Here is an 18,826-nt window from a genome sequence, read left to right on the forward strand (position 1 = left end):
TGAGATTATATACATATTTAAAAAAACCTTTGTGTCTTGGATACTTTTACACTATATACTTTTTAGGCGTGTGCGCATGTCTGTCTCTCGCTATATAATGAGAGGAGAGCTGATGAGAGGATACGTTGTGGGATGATACAGACGTGGGTGGGTAGGACGGACCTCACCGGCGAGGAAACCTCCTTGGCACCTCGGCAGCCGAGCCTAGGAGAATCTGCTCTGGAGGCGGGGAACAGCGGGCGAGGAGATGAAGTCTGCAATGCTGCTGTGCGGGGTGGGGATTACAGGAGAGGTTCCACCTCCCCGCCCACTTTTCAACAATTAGAGATTAACTAACGTATATCTCTCTGCATCCCACACCACCCCTTTGCTATTTACACACGCCCCCTCGACCACAGGCACACAGGAAGGATTTTCAGGGCTTCTTGCGGTTCTGCTGTCCAGTCTGTTGCTAATCTGCACACCCATGTGTGTGGCTTCTGGCTATTGCTTCCTCATGCCACCAGGATTTCCAGCCCGGCGGAACAGTTGCTCGCTGCAGAATATGGACCCTGCGTTCATACTCAGGATGTCAAACACTTAGAAGCATGAAATGGGGCTATTCTGTCCTGGCCAATTTCCCGTAATTGTGGAAATAGCAGCAAAAAGGCTAATCTACAGGGACTTTTCCTTGCTGGTAGCAAGGACTGGTAATTCCATAGGGTCTCCTGGAAATGTGGGACACCAGTGACAGAAACTCACTCATTGCAGTGATTGTGATAAGTAAAGGGGGTTGGTTAAGTTTACTTTTTTCTAAATAATCTCCTAAGGAGTGAAATGGCTGCTATTTAATACAACCTCTTGTTATTCATCACCTGCTGGAGCATTTCAAGGAGGGGGGGACATAGGGGAGCGCTGTTGTTTTTTAGTTTTTAATCCAGCAGGATTTCTGCTTTGCTTTTAACTTCCCCTTGATCCTGAAATCTATTTCTAAGATCTTGAAAAGCCCAGGAGAAAGTCTAAAAGGCGCCTGTCTTAACTGCCTCCAAAGGTGCAAAGAGATGGAGAAAGTAAACAATTAGAGCTGGGAGAGGGAGATACTTTTTCCACCCCACCTTCTGCTCTTGGTACCTTTCTTCATTTATTAGTGACAAAGGGGATGCTACTGTTGGGATCCAACCTCTTTAGATCAAAACTTGAATTAGAAGCCAGCCATGTTTTGAAAGTCAGAGGTCTAAATTCAGCGGGAGTGATGCTGGGAATCAAGGGCGCCATTTTGGGCGCTTATGCGGGGCAGCAGTGCGCTCCAGGATGTGACTAGCTTTTCATCCCGTTCCCTGGATTCTAAGGGAGTGAGGGGAAAGAGCTTGCACTCTGTGCATTCCTCTCACACCTGGCCCGTGAGCTCCTTTCATGCACAGAATGCGGGCACTTTCCCTTCACTCCCTTAGCGTCCGGGAAATGGGATGAAAAGCTAGCCACGTCCTGGAGCACACGGCTGCTGCCCCCGCCCCCGCCTGAAATGGCGCTCTTGCTGGGAATGATGATAGATGTTGGTTAAGAGGTGGCCAGGGAAAAATGGCTACATCACCCTATCCTGTCACAGTGAAAGGGTGCTGCTTTCTGGGAGTCCGCAGCCAGAGAATTGCTCTCGGGATGGTGTTTCCTTCTCTGATGGAGGCTGGCATACAACCTGCACCTCACTTATGTCCCCCTTGGATCCTCTACTGCCTGGTTTGAGGGTCAAAGTGGGACTTAGATGGTGCATGGCAAAGCACAGGGGTGAATTTCACCCTTGGTCACTAAACTTGCAAGAATGTGACATGCACAGTAAATTTCACCTCCAGCTTTCCATAGCATTTAGGAAAAGAAAAGGTGAGAATAGTGGTGAATTCTCTGCCGAATGGCTAATTTTGATCAGGGTCAGATGCAAGCAAACGTACACATGGATTTCAAGATAAAACATTGCCTTTTTCCTTGGAGGGAACAAACCAAACCACAGGATGTTCTCTGGTGAAAAACAGCCAGCATTCTCCCCGGAGCAAATGTGCTAATTCACCCTGAACTCCACCACCCTGACAACTAAACCTGAGAAAGAAAGAAAGAAAGAAAGAAAGAAAGAAAGAAAGAAAGAAAGAAAGAAAGAAAGAAAGAAAGAAAGAAAGAAAGAAAGAAAGAAAGAAAGCGCAAAAATTGTAATGTGCCTGAGACTGCAACTTCAAACAGATTTGTTCTTTTGAGGGTCAGGAAAAGTCTCTAAAAATGTCTCTAAATAAGAACATGAAAAATTGGATTAGTTTAGCAACTGACTCCTGCTGCAGCCACAAAACCTTCCTAAGTTCACACGATGTAGGGTGAGATTTACCCCGTGAAGAGACCAAGCACAAGGCATTACTTAAAGCCCTGCTAAAGCCCTCAAAATAGGACTTAAGTGGTGCATAAGCTTCGTGTTGTCCCTGTATGTGGGAGGGAACATTAGCCTTGAGGATTACCCTCTGCTCTGGAGGGAGAGAATGGAAGGTGCAGTGAGTTCCTGTGGCAGATCTCTAGCGAGGTGGCATTAAAAGAGGAGGCTGAGCACTGTTCTCCCCCACCCTAAATCCTCCCCATAATCAGGCAGCGTCAAATCCCGGAACTCGTATTTTCAGCACATTCATCACAACGTTTTGGAAAAGTCTCTCTGCCCGGTCCTGCCTATCCTTGGGTCTGCAAAGGGCCAGGAAGGAAATACGCCAGTGAGATGTCACATTGAACGCTGCTAGGAGCTGCTCAGAGGGGCTGGGGGGGCAGAAAGAAAAAAAAACCCCTTAAGCACTCAGCTCACACGTCTTTGGTAATTCTGACTGAATGCATCTGTGAGACCAGTCTTATGGGACAAGCTCCCCCTCTCCTCCTCCCCCGGGTTGCTGCTAAAGATCCAAAGTGCTTTTCACAGAGAATGTTTGAAAGGGAAGTTTCTTGTAAGTTTGGTGGCTTTTTGGTTTTTTTTTGGAAGAGTCGAATGACAATGCGGTTGTGTGGTCGGATAGCGAGTGCGTTGGGAGAGCAACAGTGAGTGCCACAGTCTGGCTCCTCTAGGGGGCTGTTTGACCCACGATCTCCTTTGCAACTCAGGGATGTCCCACAAAACCTCCGAATTAAACACTAAGTTAAACCAAACAAGCAACCCGGCCCACCCTGCCTGTCAGGAATATGAAGCAGATGCAGCTGTAACTCACCACCATCAAACTTGAAGGAGTTAGTAACATTTGGTGTGTCTGCATTGCAATGTAAGCCCAGGGTTTGAACTCAGATTCAAGCCTAAACCCAGTGTTTGTCTACATACAAGCCACATTAACCCAGGTCTTTGACCAGGACCTCAGGAAGGGTCCAAGCCTGAATCAAGGTGGGACTCAGGGGTCCACAGTTGCTTTGTAGTATAGATGCAGCCTCACTGGACATGCATTCTGGGAGTCTGCCAGCCATATCCCACAGTTCCATGGGCTGGCTTTCTTTGTCCTCTGGTCAGTTGAGTTTTCCCACACTGTACCACAAACAAATGGCTAGAATGGTTGCATTTGTAGGGGCCAGGGATACAGGGGGCTGCTAAGAAGTTTGGGATATGGGGGGTTGGACTCGATCCCACATAATGCTTGTAGATACTGCAGCCCCAGACTGGAACTCAAAAGTGCAAGAATTCCTAACTGGGGGTAACAAACAAGTGTAGACACTCAAGCCCTAGGTGAACAAACCCAGGGTCTGCTAACTCGAGTTCTACTAAACCTGGGCTTACACTGCTGGCGTAGACCAACCCATTAGCTTCCCAGAAGCAGCTCCCTCACTTTCCTTTCTTGTTAATGCTGAAGTCTAAACATTTGTCTAGAGAACATGGCCTTCCTACAGGCTGGGAAGGAGCTGGTTGTAAACAAGATCTCAATCCCACTTGGGCAGTACAGGGGGAACCGGCACCCGGGGATTTTGTTTTTTGTTTCCAGATGGCAGCCGTTTTTGGCACACTACCTACATCCCCTGCCCTGTGTCTGGGAGCACGTTGAAGATCGCTCACCCCTTCTCAGCTAGTTGTCTGACTCCGCTGGATTTCCACACCCCTTTTCACAGCACACGTCCACGTGGACTTCCCGCTCTCGACGACAAGAAGCCAGCACAGCATTGAGGTAAGAGGTCATGGTGGACTGCTTCAAGAGAAGGCACGAGCCTTGACAATCATTTTATTTATTTATATTTTTCTCCCTTCCCGGTCATTCTCTTCTAAATGTGCTGCGAACGCCAGTTTGGAATAGATGCACATGTGGCCTGTCGTTCACTCCACAGCTGTAATATACTCACAAAATGTTTCTTTTTTTTTATTGCCATGCTAAAGGAAGCCTGGGGTTTCGGGGAAGGTGGGGGAGGGGGTTCCTTATCATCCACTAAGAGTCAGTCCAGCTTGATTCTCGCTTGCCTCCATGTGTGTTCAATATGTAAACATCAGACTCCTGGATGTGTAGTGGGTGTGGACTCCGTGAGGCTTAAAGGATCTAAGCCTTTAAAAAAAAATGAAACCAGGTTACAGTCCATGCTTTCAAGTTCCCGTTTCTGTTCAGGCGACTGATGGAGTTGTGGACAAGGCCTTGTTCTTGAAACTGAACCAAACCAGGATATTTATCCCTTCCTCCCTAGCAGAGAGAGCATCCAACCCCGTCTCCAGCAATTCCCTCCCTCGACCCCACCCCCTGATTTCCTATGGAAACACAGGTGTCAGCCCAGTGTTGCACGTCATGTTATCCTTCCCTGGTAGCCGTCTGTCGTTGAACGTGTGCATGTTGATCACGGCGTCCGTCTTCACCATGAGGGGTGGCTGGGCTTTGTGTTTCACCCTCCGCTGGCAGGTGAGCGACAGTCGGATCTCGTCGGCCATGGCACTGCAGAAGGAGCGCTGCAGAAGTGTGGAGGCAAAGGGTTTTGTAACCAGCCACACAGAGGGGTAGCATGCAAACAATCATGAGGAGGGGTCTGGAACACATGACAGAGGCTGAGGGATCTGGGCTTGTTTAGTCTACAGAAGAGAAGAGTGTGGGGTGGGGGGGGTTGAGAGCAGCCTTCAACTATCTGAAGGGGGGTTCCAAAGAGGATGGAGAGAGGCTGTTCTCAGTAGTGACGGATGGCAGAACAAGGGATAATGGTCTCAAGTTGCAGTGGGGAAGGTCTAGGTTGGATATTAGGAAAAACTATTTTACTAGGAGGATGGTGAAGCACTGGGCGGGGTTCCCTAGGGAGGTGGAATCTCCATCGTGAGGTTTTTAAGTCCCGGCTGACAAAGCCCTGGCTGGGATGATTGAGTTGGGGTTGGTCCTGCTTTGAGCAGAGGTTTGGACTTGATGACCTCCTGAGGTCTCTTCCTAACCTAGGATTCTATAATTCTATGCTTCTTATGCCCCATTCTGCACAGGGCTGCAGAGGCCCCTATGCACACGAGTGAGCTTTTCCTGTCAATGTATTGAGACTGGCTACCAATGAAATGTAAATTCCTGCAAGGAAGTGCAGAGGCTTCCCCTGATGCCAGGGAGTCCGAATGCCGTGGTCCTCATGCACACGCTGTGGCATGCTGAGTATCACACGACGGCTGCAGACTGACCTAGGCTGGCGGGTTTTCTGGGTTTGGCTTATGTCGAATCACTTCAGTCTCGGATCACAGACGTTATACACCTGCTCGGTTTGGATGCTACGCGGAACCTCGCTGTATACATAGCACCAGGCAAAAATGTACAAGAGGCATAAATGCTCCTTCATCAAGAGCATACGGGCACCACGAAAGAAGATTCCATTGAAAAATAGTGCATGAAGGGTTAATAAAGGAAGGCTAGTGCGTGGAATATTATGCCGGGACCGTTTTTTGTCCAGCCCATTGCCTTAGCATGGCAGGACAATGTTTAGTGCCTCCTTTCAAGCGCTCAGAGTTGCAGCTCACCAAGCACATTTGGTGGCCGGGTGTCATGTTTCCCTGGGAGATGCATATCGCATCAGATATAGAGGAGCTCCCTGCAAGTCACTGGCCTTCTTGCTTCCCCCATCCCCATGCATTTTCCACCCTCAGCATCTGGCCATGCCTTGCCTAAGACGGGGATAGACCCTCATCCCCTTCCTGGAGGCAACATCCAAATGGAGGACTTGGTTAGGACATCCACGTCACACTGTAAATCCTACCCCAGGGCATTATTTTATCCCTGCTCTGGGCTGCCAGGACTCTTCCCCAGCTGGCGAGGCTGAGAAGCACTCAGGGCTCTGACATGCCCAGCATCTTCCTGACCATGCTTCAGGCGGTCTCTCTGAACTGGGCGCACCCCAGGAGACCCCTGCGAGAGGCCACCCTGGGACCCCGGCGAGGCTCGAGAGCCTGCAGGGACAGGGATGGGAGACCGGCCGTGCCGATACCTGCTCACGCTCTGCTGTTTTGCGCAGCTTGTAGATGAACTCGACCATGGCCACGAAGACCGAAAGCACCAAGCCCGCTGCTAGGACAATGAAAATCCCGCCGATGTTTTGGATCCCCAGAGCGCTGGCCTCCTTGCTCTCCTCCTCAGGGCAGCCATTCCCTCGCCACCATTTCTCTTTCATAATGTGCAGCTTGTCTTCCTCTTGGAGTTGGAGAATGGCAATGGTGATCTTATCCCGGTACGGCGACCCTGCGGGGGGAAGGAGGGGGATGCAGTTACACACGCAGGGAGGAAGGAGGACAAAAGCCGCTGAGTGTAGGCAGCGTGTCTGTTTAAGCAGGGCTGTGCAGATACTCCTGAGGGTTTTATTCAGAAATACATGGCTGGGAGTGATTAGCTCAATGCCAGCTGCCGTGTTTATACCAACCAGCCCTGCTCCAGGCTGTGTAGGCAAATTGCACCATTGTCACTTACCCATGGGAGTTCCGATCCCGTAGCCTTTGGAATCAATCAGCCCTCCAATCTGGGTCAAGTTGCAGTTCCTTTGTGTGATATATTCAATAGTGGTTGACTCCATTAGCAGGGCATATTCTGCAGTAAGGGCTCGCTGGATTCCTTCCTCGTTATTTTTAACGAGTGCTGATGGCTTGCTGCTCATGAACGCCCACATCTTTTCAAAAGTGGAAATTTTGGATTTCTGAAAGGACAACAAGTCCCCCCCCCCCCCCACGGAAATGAATTAGTCTTTTTTTTCTTTGCTACTAAACAGTGTCTGGAAATTTGCAAATTGTAGCAATGATACCAATAAAGTTAAAGCCATAGAAGAGAGAGAAAAAATGTACAAGAATGTGAATGGCAGATTTGTGAAAGCCTGTTGGTTAATGTCTGCATCCTTCTAGTTAAAGGAAAACCAGAGTAACTTTGAGGTTGTCTGACACAACAGATGTAATTGCAACTGTTACTAACGACAGTGATGCTTTGCACTTAATTAATGATTGCACAATAACTGGACAGCCTCAGATGAAAAACCATGTTGATAACCGTTAGCTCCATGAGACCCTCTTTTACTAAATGGATAAACTGAGACACAGAGAAGCTAAGTAGTTTTCCTTTGTCCTATCAGGATTATGGCCGATAATCAAGCCACAGGAATTCCCCACATTATTTACTGTTTGTATTGAGGTATTACCACCCGGGTCCCAGTCACAGACCAGGATCCGTTGTGCTAGATGCTGTACCAAACACACAAGAAGCAGATCATCTCCTGCCCCAAAGAGCTTTCAGCCTCCTAAGTATAAAAATATATGTCTACATTTCCACCCTACACAATCACACCTGCCTTTGAGGCCTTGCAGAAGTAGCTATTAGGATAGGCTCTCAATATGTCTGTTACATTATTCCAAACCATAATAACAACCTGAATTTTGTTTTTCCCTTTATCTTTCCGCCCAAAGACAGAGAAAAGAGATTGCTTCAGAAAATATGTTTTACTCTCTCCGAGCACCACAGGCAATCCATGTCCCTTCTGAGGTATGTGTAACTGTCAAACACACTTTACATTTCTACATAAACAGATGCACAGAAGCAGTAGAGAAACATCTACTGTATTTTGCCATAGCTAAGAAATAGGGCCTTTTTTTTTTTTTTTGCTATTGGCAGATATTCCACTCGGATGAGGGCGACACATTTTTTTGGACTGGTATAGGATGTGAACCCTTGTCTTCATTTGCTCATTTGAAAATCTGTCAGGATGGAAAGAAGTTATTTTGTTTTCTTTCTAACACAACCCTTTGGGCTTCAGATCGCCTTTTGAAGTATCTTTAACACAAGCTGTAATAAACATTCACTAAGTATCTGCATTGGTTTAGGAAGGTCCCACAGAAACAGATGCACATAAAGATCCTCTTAAAACAGGTTAATCTTCCTTTCAAGGCCGGGTACTCTGTGGAAGGAGTAAATTGCAGCCACAAATGTGTATTCAAAAGGCAGCCATGTCTTCCATGAAAGATTCTTCCTTTTGGAAGGAAGAGGGAGAAAAATTATTCTCCTTAACATCTGACAATAGGACAGGAAACAATGGGATTAAATTGTAGCAAAGGGAGGTTTAGGTTGGACATTAGGAAAAACTTTCTCCCAGAGTGGTTAAGCACTGGAATAAATTGCCTAGGAAAACTGTGGAATCTCTATCGCTGGAGATTTTTAAGAAGAGGCTAGACAAACGTCTGTCAGGGATGGTATATATGATGCTTGGTCCTGCCATAAGGACAAAGGACTGGACTTGATGATCTCACAAGGTGCCTTCCAGTTCAAGTACGCTATGGGTGTGTCTAGATTACAGGGTTTTTTCGAACAAAGTGGCCTTTCATCGAAAAAACTTCCCCTGCGTCTAGACTGCTGCCGCGTTCTTTCGAAAGTAAATTGAAAGAACGCGGCAGTTTTTTCGACTGCAGAAAACCTCGTTTTACGAGGAATAATGCCTTTTTTCGAAAGTGCTCAAAAAAAGGCGCAATGTAATGCAAACTGTGCTTTTTCGAAAGAGAGCATCCAGACTGCCTGAGTGCTCTCTTTCGAAAAAGCGACTTGCTTTTTCGAAAGTACCGGTTGTAGTCTAGATGCTCTTTTTTGAAAGAGGCTTTTTCGAAAGTATCTTTTGAAAAAGCCTCTTTCGAAAGAGGCTTGCAGGCTAGACGTAGCCAATGATTCTATCGTGATACCTCACTCAGGCTATGTCTCAACTACGTAGAATTTAAAAATAAATAAATGGAGATATACCTATCTCCTAGAGCTGGAAGGGACCTTGAATGGTCATGGAGTCCAGTCCCCTGCCTCCACAGCAGGAACAAGTTCCATCTCTGACAGATTTGCCCCAGATCTCTAAACAGTCCCCCCCCAAGGACTGAACTCACAACCCTGGGTTTAAGAGGCTAATACTCAAAGGACTAAGCTATCCCTCCACCTGTGGGAATTTTCATATCGCCTTCCAATCTCAGTTTTAAAAGAGGATTTTTTGAAAGTGAAAGTAGTCTGGACACCTTTATTTTTTCAGGAAAAAAAATCTTTTTCGAAAAAAATCGTTCTTCCTTAAAAAAGGAGGTTTACATGGTTTTTTCGAAAAAGGGGTTTTTCCTTGAAAAAACCACGTCCAGACTACTTTCACATTTGAAAGATCCTCTTTCAAAAGTGAGAACGGAAGAAGAATTCTCAAGGAATTTGCATATCCTCTTTCGAAAAAAACCATAGTTTAGACATGCCCTCAGAGACTTAGAGCTTACCCAAATGTATGCCTAGTGAAGGCCCCAATTAATGAAATGCATCAAGAGCCAAATGCAGCAGTAAAAGAAATAGAAATATATTACACGGCAAAGCCACGTGGGCAGGCCCTGCTCTTCAGAACACGAAAGGTACTAGGATGAGTGGAACTGAAGGAGGTCAGGTTTCAGGATTGGATTTAGTCCGGCGGGGCTCCACGCGGCTCCTAAATACAAGCTGAACCTGGTTGCTACCAAATGAACTAGAGTCCTAGCATGGAACACTGGCCTCTTTGCATGTGCAAAACAGAGCTATCGCCTACAACTCTGGACCAAAGGGGATTATTCCCCCTTTGGGAATGGATCACGGAGGATGGTAGCTCTTTTAATAATGGAAGGGATGGGAGGAAACATCCAAGCTCTCCAAAGTGAGAGGCCTTTTGAAGAGGCCTGCGAAGCGGCAGTGGTTGCTCAGTCTTGTCATTTATTTTTTCCGTGACACACAGTTGGCGAATCTCTCGTCCCAATCTCCCTTCTCCATATGTTTGCACAAGATAGCGGCATGCCTCATGAAGGCAGATACCATCAGCTGAGCAAGAAGCAGCGGATTTGGAGAACACATCACGGGCTTGGTCTGTTTCTTTGATGCAATTTACCGTGTGTTGTGGGGGATGGGGATGGAGGGTGTCAAAAAATTCTGTCTTCACAGTGGATGTGACAGGAATATAAATCTGACAAGCACACAGAGCAAGAAACAAGTCCAAAGCCCTGCTTAGTCACATCGAGCTTTTTTTGCACTTCTGGCTCCTTATTGCTTGCTTGGGATGTCCTAGTACTCTAGGACTGAGCAGAAAAAGTTCTGCTCGCTGTGCCTGAGCATCCTCTCATTGTCCATGTCATTGAAATTCTTCCATTGATTAGGCCAGTCCTCTATTCGTAAGACAGCAGATGTGAGGCTCAGGAAGAGAAGGGCTGGAGGGAAGGCAGGGGCAATACATTCAGAAGAGCAAGGCTGGTCCCTGTGGCCTTGCCCCGTAAGATATTTCCATTGCTGCAGCATTTGGCAAGATGGCTGTTAATTAGTGCCTTCCCTAGGCATACAATGGGCAATCTCCTATATGCCCGAGTGAGGTCTCATCATTCTTGGAAGAGATGGCTGCCTTTTCAATTCACACTTGTGGCTACAATGCACACCATCCATAGATACCTGGCCAGGAAAATGAAGATTAAGCAGCCAACTCTTTTAAGAGGATGAGTGTGTACCCCAAAGCCAAGTCCCTCCAATCTTAGATTATACTATGGGCCCCGTTGCCATAGTAGCTGAGCAGTCTTTAAGAAGATGAGAATGGCCGTACTGAGTCAGACCAATGGTCTATGCAGCCCAGTATCCTGTCTTCCAACAGTAGCCAATACCAGATGCCCCAGAGGAAAGGAACACAACAGGTAATCCTCACATGATCCCTCCCCTGTCACCCACCTCCAGAGAAACAGAGGCTAGGGACACCATTTCCAGCCCATCCTGGCTAATAGCCATTGATGGACCTAACCTCCATGAATCTATCTAGCTCCTTTTTGAACCCTGTTAAAGTCCTAGCCTTCACCACATCCTCTGGCAAGGAGTTCCACAGGTTGACTGTGTGCCGAGTGAAGAAAACTGTGTTTGATGTGTTCATCCTCACAGCACTCCTGTGAGGAAAGGAAATACCTGCCAGTATTTTATGGGTAGGGAGCTGAGGTGGAGAAAGTCAAAGTGAAAGAGTAGTGATAGAAATGTAGCCGTGTTAGTCTGGTGTAGCTGAAACAAAATACAGGACTATGTAGCACTTTAAAGACTAACAAGATGGTTTATTAAATGATGAGCTTTCGTGGGCCAGACCACTTCCTCAGATCAAAAAATGATCTGAGGAAGTGGGTCAGGCCCACAAAAGCTCATCATCTAATAAACCATCTTGTTAGTCTTTAAAGTGAAAGAGGGTTTCTAAGGCAGAGAACTGAACAGTGGAACCCCTCAATACAGGCGAACTAGGCGGTTGCCTAGGGCTCCAAGATAAACGATCACTGAGGGCTTTGGAGGTGGGGGCACTGATTGCCTAGGGCGCCAGTTGCCAGCAGCTCGTTTAGGGCCGCTCCTGGAACCGAACACTTGTCTCCCACCTCCCAGGCTAGTACCCTGACCCCTGACCCTTATGTCCTATCCTATTGCAGTAATTTTCACCCAGAACCTCAACTGATGTAGCTCACCACAGCATCCTGTGGCGATATGGCAGTTTACACCAGTTGAGTTTGGACCCATGCCTTGACGTAGATACAGAGCATCTACTGGACCTGAAAAAAACAGCAGGAAAGGTAGGCCACTGAAGATTATTAAATAAATCTGTACATTCCGCTGCATAATTGAAATGAATAACACACTTTTCTTCCCAGTAAAGACTTGTTTAACACTTAATATAGTTCACGTCAGAGACCTTTGTGTTCACTAACACTCCCTTTCTCTCTCTCTTTCTGCACTGCTCCCTGGGTGTTGACACGGAGCTCTTTAACAACATCCGTGTTCTCCCAGTTTAAAGCAGAGAGTGGGCAAAAAATCAATAGGCAGCATGTAGGGACATTAATAGGACTCGAATGAGGCAGAGTAGCTCTTCAGGCAACTTAAATTCCATGCGACAAGTCTCTCTTCTGCAGAAAATTCACTTTTCTTCTATCTCTGCCTTAAATAAAGCTCTCTGACTGAATGAAAAAAAAAACCTGAATGGTCATTTGAAATGCCAAAGCAGCCCCTGCTTCCCACACCTTGGTGAGCCCTGGTCAGACCCCTCACGTGATCTCATTTGGTGTGGAGGGAAACGTATGCTGAGTAGCAGAACATCTGGCTCTTCCCTCAGCATCGTGAAGTGTGAACCTGGGTCAATGGCAAATGCTCCCTTCTTTTTAGGTCACCGTGACGGGGTGGGACGCCTCTGCCCCGCCGAGGCGAACCCACCCCGCACTGAGCCAGCTGTGGTGCTTGCGCTATTTAGCGCAGCCGGGAAGAGGCGGCGGGTTTGTGCGGTTTGCATGGCCGCCGCCGGGCAGCGCTCTGCCGGGTGCAGGAGCAGCCCCGGCATCCGGCGCAGTGACGTTGGAGCAGAGACGTCAGGGGCAGGCTAAAGAGGAGGAGGGCGCCGGTCGATGACGTGGTGGGGAGGGACACGGGGAGTTTAAAAGGGGGAAGGAAAGCCGAGAAAGGGGAGGAGGAAAGGGAGAGACAGAGGAGGAGGCAGAGGCAGCGGCAGCGGGTTGGGAGTAGGAAGTGGCCCAGGGCAGGGGCTGGAGTTGGCCCGGTGTGCCGGAGGGTTTCGGGGTTAGATTCCCCTGCCGGCTGAGTAGGTCTGGTAGGACCTGCTCTTAGGGCCCTGGGCTGGGGCCCGTGAGTGAGGGCGGGCCTGGGCCCCCCTACTCCCTCCCTTGGCTGAGGACCCACGGCCAAGCATCGAGGGCGTGCGGCTGTAACAGCGAGCGCGCTACGCTCCTAAGCGGCGTTATCCACCATCTAGGACCCTGACATACGGGGCGAGGGGTTGAACCTTCCCTGTCGTGGACTGGATTTTAGGGAGGTTGTACCCCAACACTTGGATTTGAAGGTCCTCACCTCAACAGTCACACTTTGAGGAGTGCACTTCACTCTGCAACCACTCCGTCCAGTCACTAATGCATGCTTCGTGAACCAACGGACTGAAAGGCCCAGCCACACGGTGCCAAGCCACATGAGAGCAAATGTGGCAATGCGATCTCCAAAACAAAGCCATCGCTTGAAATTTACTGACACAAGCGACTTCTGCCTCTTTGGAGCTCCCTCACTCCATGGTTTCAATGGCCTCACAATATTTCAAGGCCAAAATGCCACTAGGCACATTGGCCTTCTCTTCAGTAGGGTAAAATGTGTGTTCTTACGTGTGTTAGCTAATACTGGGTAACTAATAAGAGGAAGTAAAATGCTGGTAAAAACAAGGCAAAGTTTACTATAAGGTACAGTTAGTTTGTACAGTAATATCTTCTTTTCTAAAGAAAAGGAATTAAAAAACAAATCTGCCCACCACTTATTAGTGTAGACAAAGCCTCCAACTCCTCGGTGGTTAACTCTCAGGGGTAAAATCCCTCTGAACTGGCTACAGCTCTAGCTCTTAGGGTATGTCTAGACTACAGAGTTTTGTTGACAAAAGTGGACTTTTATCGACAAAACTATACCTGCGTCTACACTACCGCTGAGTTTTGTCGACATAACGTCGACAGAACTCAGCAGTTTTGTCGACGCTGGTAAACCTCATTTTACGAGGCATAACGCCTTTTGTCGACAGAGTTCTGTCGATAGAAGGTGTTATTGCATCTAGGCTTGTGTCTAGACTACAGGGTTTTGTCGACAAAGCAGCTTGTTTTGTTGACAGAACTGAACTTCTGTCGACAAAAGCCTGTAGTCTAGACGTACCCTTACTTCAATATTAGCTAGTGGTTATTCACAGCACAGCGTTCAGTATGATTTGGCCTTTTGTGTGGCCCAGGACAGTGTTAGCCTAGTGAGGGCCAAGCCCAGGGAGAGACCTAGGGTGTGTCTAGACTACAGGGTTTTGTTGATAAAAGTGGACTTTTGTCGACAAAACTATATCCGCATCTACACTGCCGCTGAGTTCTGTCGACATAATGTCGACAGAACTCAGCAGTTTTGTCGATGGCTGTAAACCTCATTATATGAGGAATAACGCCTTTTGTTGACACAGTTCTGTCAACAGAAGGCGTTATTGCATCCACACTGTCCTTTGCGTCTACACTGTCATGTCGACAAAGCGGCTTGCTTTGTCGACATAACTGGCTGTAGTCTGGACGCTCTTTGTCGACAGAAGCTTTGTCAACAGTATCTGTTGACAAAACTTCTGTCGACAAAACCCTGTAGTCTAGACGTACCCCTACTGACAAGGCCTGCTGCACACAGGAGCTAGACAGTAGGCTGAGAGCAGTGTTCCTTGTAAGCTGTGCATTTGTGTGGCTACTCAGGATAGATTCAAATGGTGCCCAGCTAATTAGCAAACCACCCACAGCTAGGTTCTGTGTTTCGGCTGGTGGTACACATTTTCACATACCTTGGTGCACACAGAACAATTTATTCTGCACATGGATGGAAAAAAAGCCGCACATGGATGGAAAAGATGAGAGGGAACATTGCTCTCCACCTCTAATTAGCTAGTTATTTGCCTGAACCTGCCCAATCACAGATATGGGTTAGGAAAACCATCATGATCTTTCATATTCTTTCTGCACATCAGGAAATGTTTGAAAATTACTGTGTTCCTGTGAAGATGGTACTTCCTCTAGCAAGAATTATAAAGGTCCAGAGCAAAACTTTTCATGGGCTCATGCTCTTAATCCTCCTTCCCTGTGACTGGAAAAGTCTCCATTCACACATCAAAGAAAAGTGTTCCAGTTAGGCGAAGATTGTGATTAGAAGCAAATTAACTCCCACTTAAATTGTTATATCACCTCGGAGAGTGTATTCTCAGTAATCAAAGAGTTCTTGAACACACACAATAATTGCCTGGTATGAAACTGACAGCCAATAAAGAAAGCAGTTAATTGAGCCTGCTTCGGAGGTAATCGGATATTTGTCACCTATTGATTTAAAGGCTAAATGATTATTATAAAAAAATTTACTGGGATTCATCAACTGTGCTAAATGGACATTTGCAACACAGTGGTTGGATGTTAGTAACATATTCTTACTAATGAATTGCCATTTAATTTTAATAGGGTATTTTGTTCAAATTAATGGAGTGTCTGAATACGGAATCAATCTGAAGTGATGTCCATCTGCTGTCTTGATAGCCAGTCCCACTGGTAACATGCACCATCTGGGCAGGTGGGAGTAATGGAGGATTTCTGACGCTTGGTGTAGCCCCAAACTTCCCCAAATCAGACCTGCTGCCAAAGGAATCAGCAAAGAGAAGCTGGTGGCTCTGAAGTAGCAAGAGATGGTATTAAACAACTGTCTTCTGGTTGAAAATTGCCAGGGGAATGCTGGATTGTCGGGGTGCGTCTACACTGCACTGTCTAAAATAGCTATTTTGAAATAAAAAATGTATAGACGCTCCACTGCTGCTATTTCGAAATAGCCCCTTCCCAGGGCCATTCTAAGTTATCCCTCTCCAGTGTCTCCTGAGCTCTAAATCAAGATAGCACTTCTACATTAGGGAAGCCTGCCTCGGACTAATTTTGAGGCGTCCCTGCAGTGTAGATGTGCTATTTCGAAATAAGCTATTTCAGAATAACTATTCTGGAATAGATTATTCTGAAATAACTGTGCAGTGTAGATGTAACCCAAGAGTGTTCAAACTGCAATGCAACTTTTGTTGGGAAAAACACCCAGTTTTAGTGACATAGCCGTGCTGTGTAGGCATACCTTGAGAATGGAAAGGCAGGGATCGCCCATGGGCTCTCTAGGTAAAGAAACACATTGGCCAGATCACAGCAAGTGTAGCGCTACTCAAGTCCATACAGCTACATCGCTTTACACCCATGCGGTAAATGTCTACAGCCTGCAACGGATGTAGCTGTTTCTCAGTTTACCCCTATTTTGAGTTCTGAACCAAATAATTTACCAGAAAGCTGAACAACAATCACACTGAATGAAGCCAATGCTGTAAGTTTTGCAAATGATCCTGACTCTATTCTTTATAGTCCCAGTTTAGGAGTGATTTGTTATAACCAGCACATCAAGAGAAGTCACCCAAATAAATTAATGGAATAGTTTATAAGAGCCAAAATAGAGGTGCCTTGCCAGACATATATTCTTTTTTATCAGTGAAACTGGAAAGGAAGTTAAACTTCCAGGCTTATGCTTTTCAATTCCAGGCCGTATAAAGAAATAAATTGATTTTCACCAACTGAAGATACTTAATCTTGAGAAATTTAACAATTCTGTCCAAGGAAACATATATGAATGCCGCAAAAGGCACATTAAAGCCAGCATTTTAGTTTAGAGAGAGATGGCATACTTCTGAATACATAATCCAGTATTTCTGATATTTTCTGTAATGGAAACCAATCTCTTTTAATCCTGGAGCCCTCATGTGCTAGTTTATCTGCCTTACATCCGCTGGCAATAAATGGCTTCTCATAAGCTCTTTCCATAACAATGAAACCCACCAATGAAGTTAGCAAGACTCTCTCTTTGCTGTACAACATAGGCAGCAGCAATCCAGGTTTAGCAACAAAATCCCCCCGTCCTCTTTGTGAGCAAGACCACAGTTGGACTTGATTGATAGAGGCATTATTGACTTGAATCAATGGGGCATCTTCCCAGATGGTTTTTGCTCAAGCCCTCCAAGAGCTCTGGTCCACATTTTGGGTATGTCTACACTACAGCATTATTTCGAAATAACTAATTTTGAAATAGTTATTTCGAAATATCTTATTTCGAAATAACGTGTCTACACACAAAATGCATTTCGAAATAGCTTTTTGCTATTTCGAAATAGCACGTCCATACTGATTGGATGCTGAATCGCATTTAAGGCCAGCCGGAACTGGTTCCGGCAGGGCATCAGGTCAGAAGTTACCATGTGGCCAGGGCGGCCAGCAGGGCACCCTGAGACAAGTTAGAGGCCCCTTATTTCGAAATAAGCATCTACACAGCACTTATTTCAAAATAGCAATTTTGAAATTGGCACTATTCCTCATGGAATGAGGTTTACCAATTTTGAAATAAGCCCTCCGCTATTTCGAATTAATTTCGAAATAGCAGTTGGCTTGTGTAGACGCTAGGAAAGTTATTTCGAAATAACGGCTCATATTTCGAAATAACTTTGCTGTGTAGACATTCCCTTCCAAACCTATTGCTTCAGTCAGCGAGGACTCATGCCTGAATTCTTTTTGCAGATAATATTTAGGCTCTTCAAACCATTCGGTGTCATGATGCTGAATACAGCAACACCTAAAAACCTACAGCTCAGCGTTTGGCCCAGAATTTGGGGTGGGAGCATCTGGATGATATTTAAAGAAACAGAACCACATTTCTCCTTCTGGGAAGGAGACACAGTATCCCACATGCACATGGCAGCTGCTCCAGCAAGCAAAACGTGTCGTGGGGAGAATTCATCTCTTTCCAATCATGCTAAAGAAAAACAAAATACGCGGTGGAAAATAAACCGGCTCTGCCAGAAGCACGACAGGAACCCAAAGAATGGGTGAGCTGGAGATGGCTAGGAAGCTATAGAGTTATTGCACGTGAGCACACACGAGTTTTATTCCCACAGAGAAATCTCATTACAGAGCATAGTTAACATGCAACAGCGTAAGTGAACTCCTCCTAATAGGCCTTCTAAGCTTTGATTGCCTAGGAAGGTAACACGCTATGGCTGTTCATGCTAAAAGAGGGGCCTGCATGCGCAGACTGTACTGCAAAAAGCACACTGACACTGAGTGGCTAGAATTTGATATTCTATGCTACGTTTGTACTTAACAAAAAAATCCTATTGGCTTTTGAATGCACATATGCTGCCTGTCAAAATAAGCAGGAGCTTTGGAAAGCGGAACTTCTGGCGACCATTGTCAGAGCCAACAGCAGTCTCGGAATCTGCAGGGAAATGCTGTGCTCTTTCTCCTTGTTAAAATTCAGAGCGCCAGCTCCCTTTAATGAGTCTTGGCTATTAAACTGCTGACTGGCTAATCTAAACGCCATTACACAGCGCCCATTCGAAGTCTGACGCTATTCCAGGCACAACCCGGCTTCTGAGTTGTGAACTATTTTGTCACGTTTCGGTCCATATATTTCCAACTGAATCGAACTGATAGGAAGGGATCAAGAGGCTGGAGAAAGGCACATCCCTCAGCGCTGGGAGCCTGCTAACCAGCTCAGAAAAGCAGCCACATTGTCACCATCGGAAGAATCCAAGTCCCCATCTCTCTGAAGCTTGGCCTCTGCCTGCTAGCAGGGAATGCAAGGTTTACCTGCACACAGCACCCACCGTTTACCCTACCTTAATAGTCAGAAAATGCATTGAGAGCCGTGGATGGAAATCGTTCAACAAATGCAAAATATAAACTACTACAGTAAAACTCCATTGGTCCGGCATCTGATGGTCCGGCACTCCTGATGGTCTGGTACCATCAGGAACCCGGAAGTGCTCCGGGCAGCCGGACCATTGGAGCTACTCTGCTCCC

General features: G+C 46.6%; 1 protein-coding gene across 2 annotated transcripts in view; it reads right to left on the reverse strand.

The window, feature by feature from the left end:
* Positions 1-1,491: 1,491 nt before the first annotated feature.
* The window catches only part of GRIK3 (glutamate ionotropic receptor kainate type subunit 3), a 314,080-nt gene continuing 296,745 nt past the window's right edge, over positions 1,492-18,826 (reverse strand). For both annotated transcript variants that reach the window (XM_006134255.5, XM_075908606.2), the window contains exons 14-16: positions 6,867-7,089; positions 6,391-6,641; positions 1,492-4,894 (exon numbers count right to left, since the gene is read on the reverse strand). In XM_006134255.5, coding sequence (XP_006134317.2) covers positions 4,700-4,894; positions 6,391-6,641; positions 6,867-7,089 — 669 coding nt within the window. In that variant the 3' untranslated portion in view covers positions 1,492-4,699. The remainder of the gene's footprint in view (positions 4,895-6,390; positions 6,642-6,866; positions 7,090-18,826) is intronic.

Source organism: Pelodiscus sinensis, chromosome 26, assembly GCF_052426305.1.
Source record: "Pelodiscus sinensis isolate ZL-2025 chromosome 26, ASM5242630v1, whole genome shotgun sequence".
In the NCBI taxonomy this organism is placed as follows: domain Eukaryota; kingdom Metazoa; phylum Chordata; order Testudines; family Trionychidae; genus Pelodiscus; species Pelodiscus sinensis.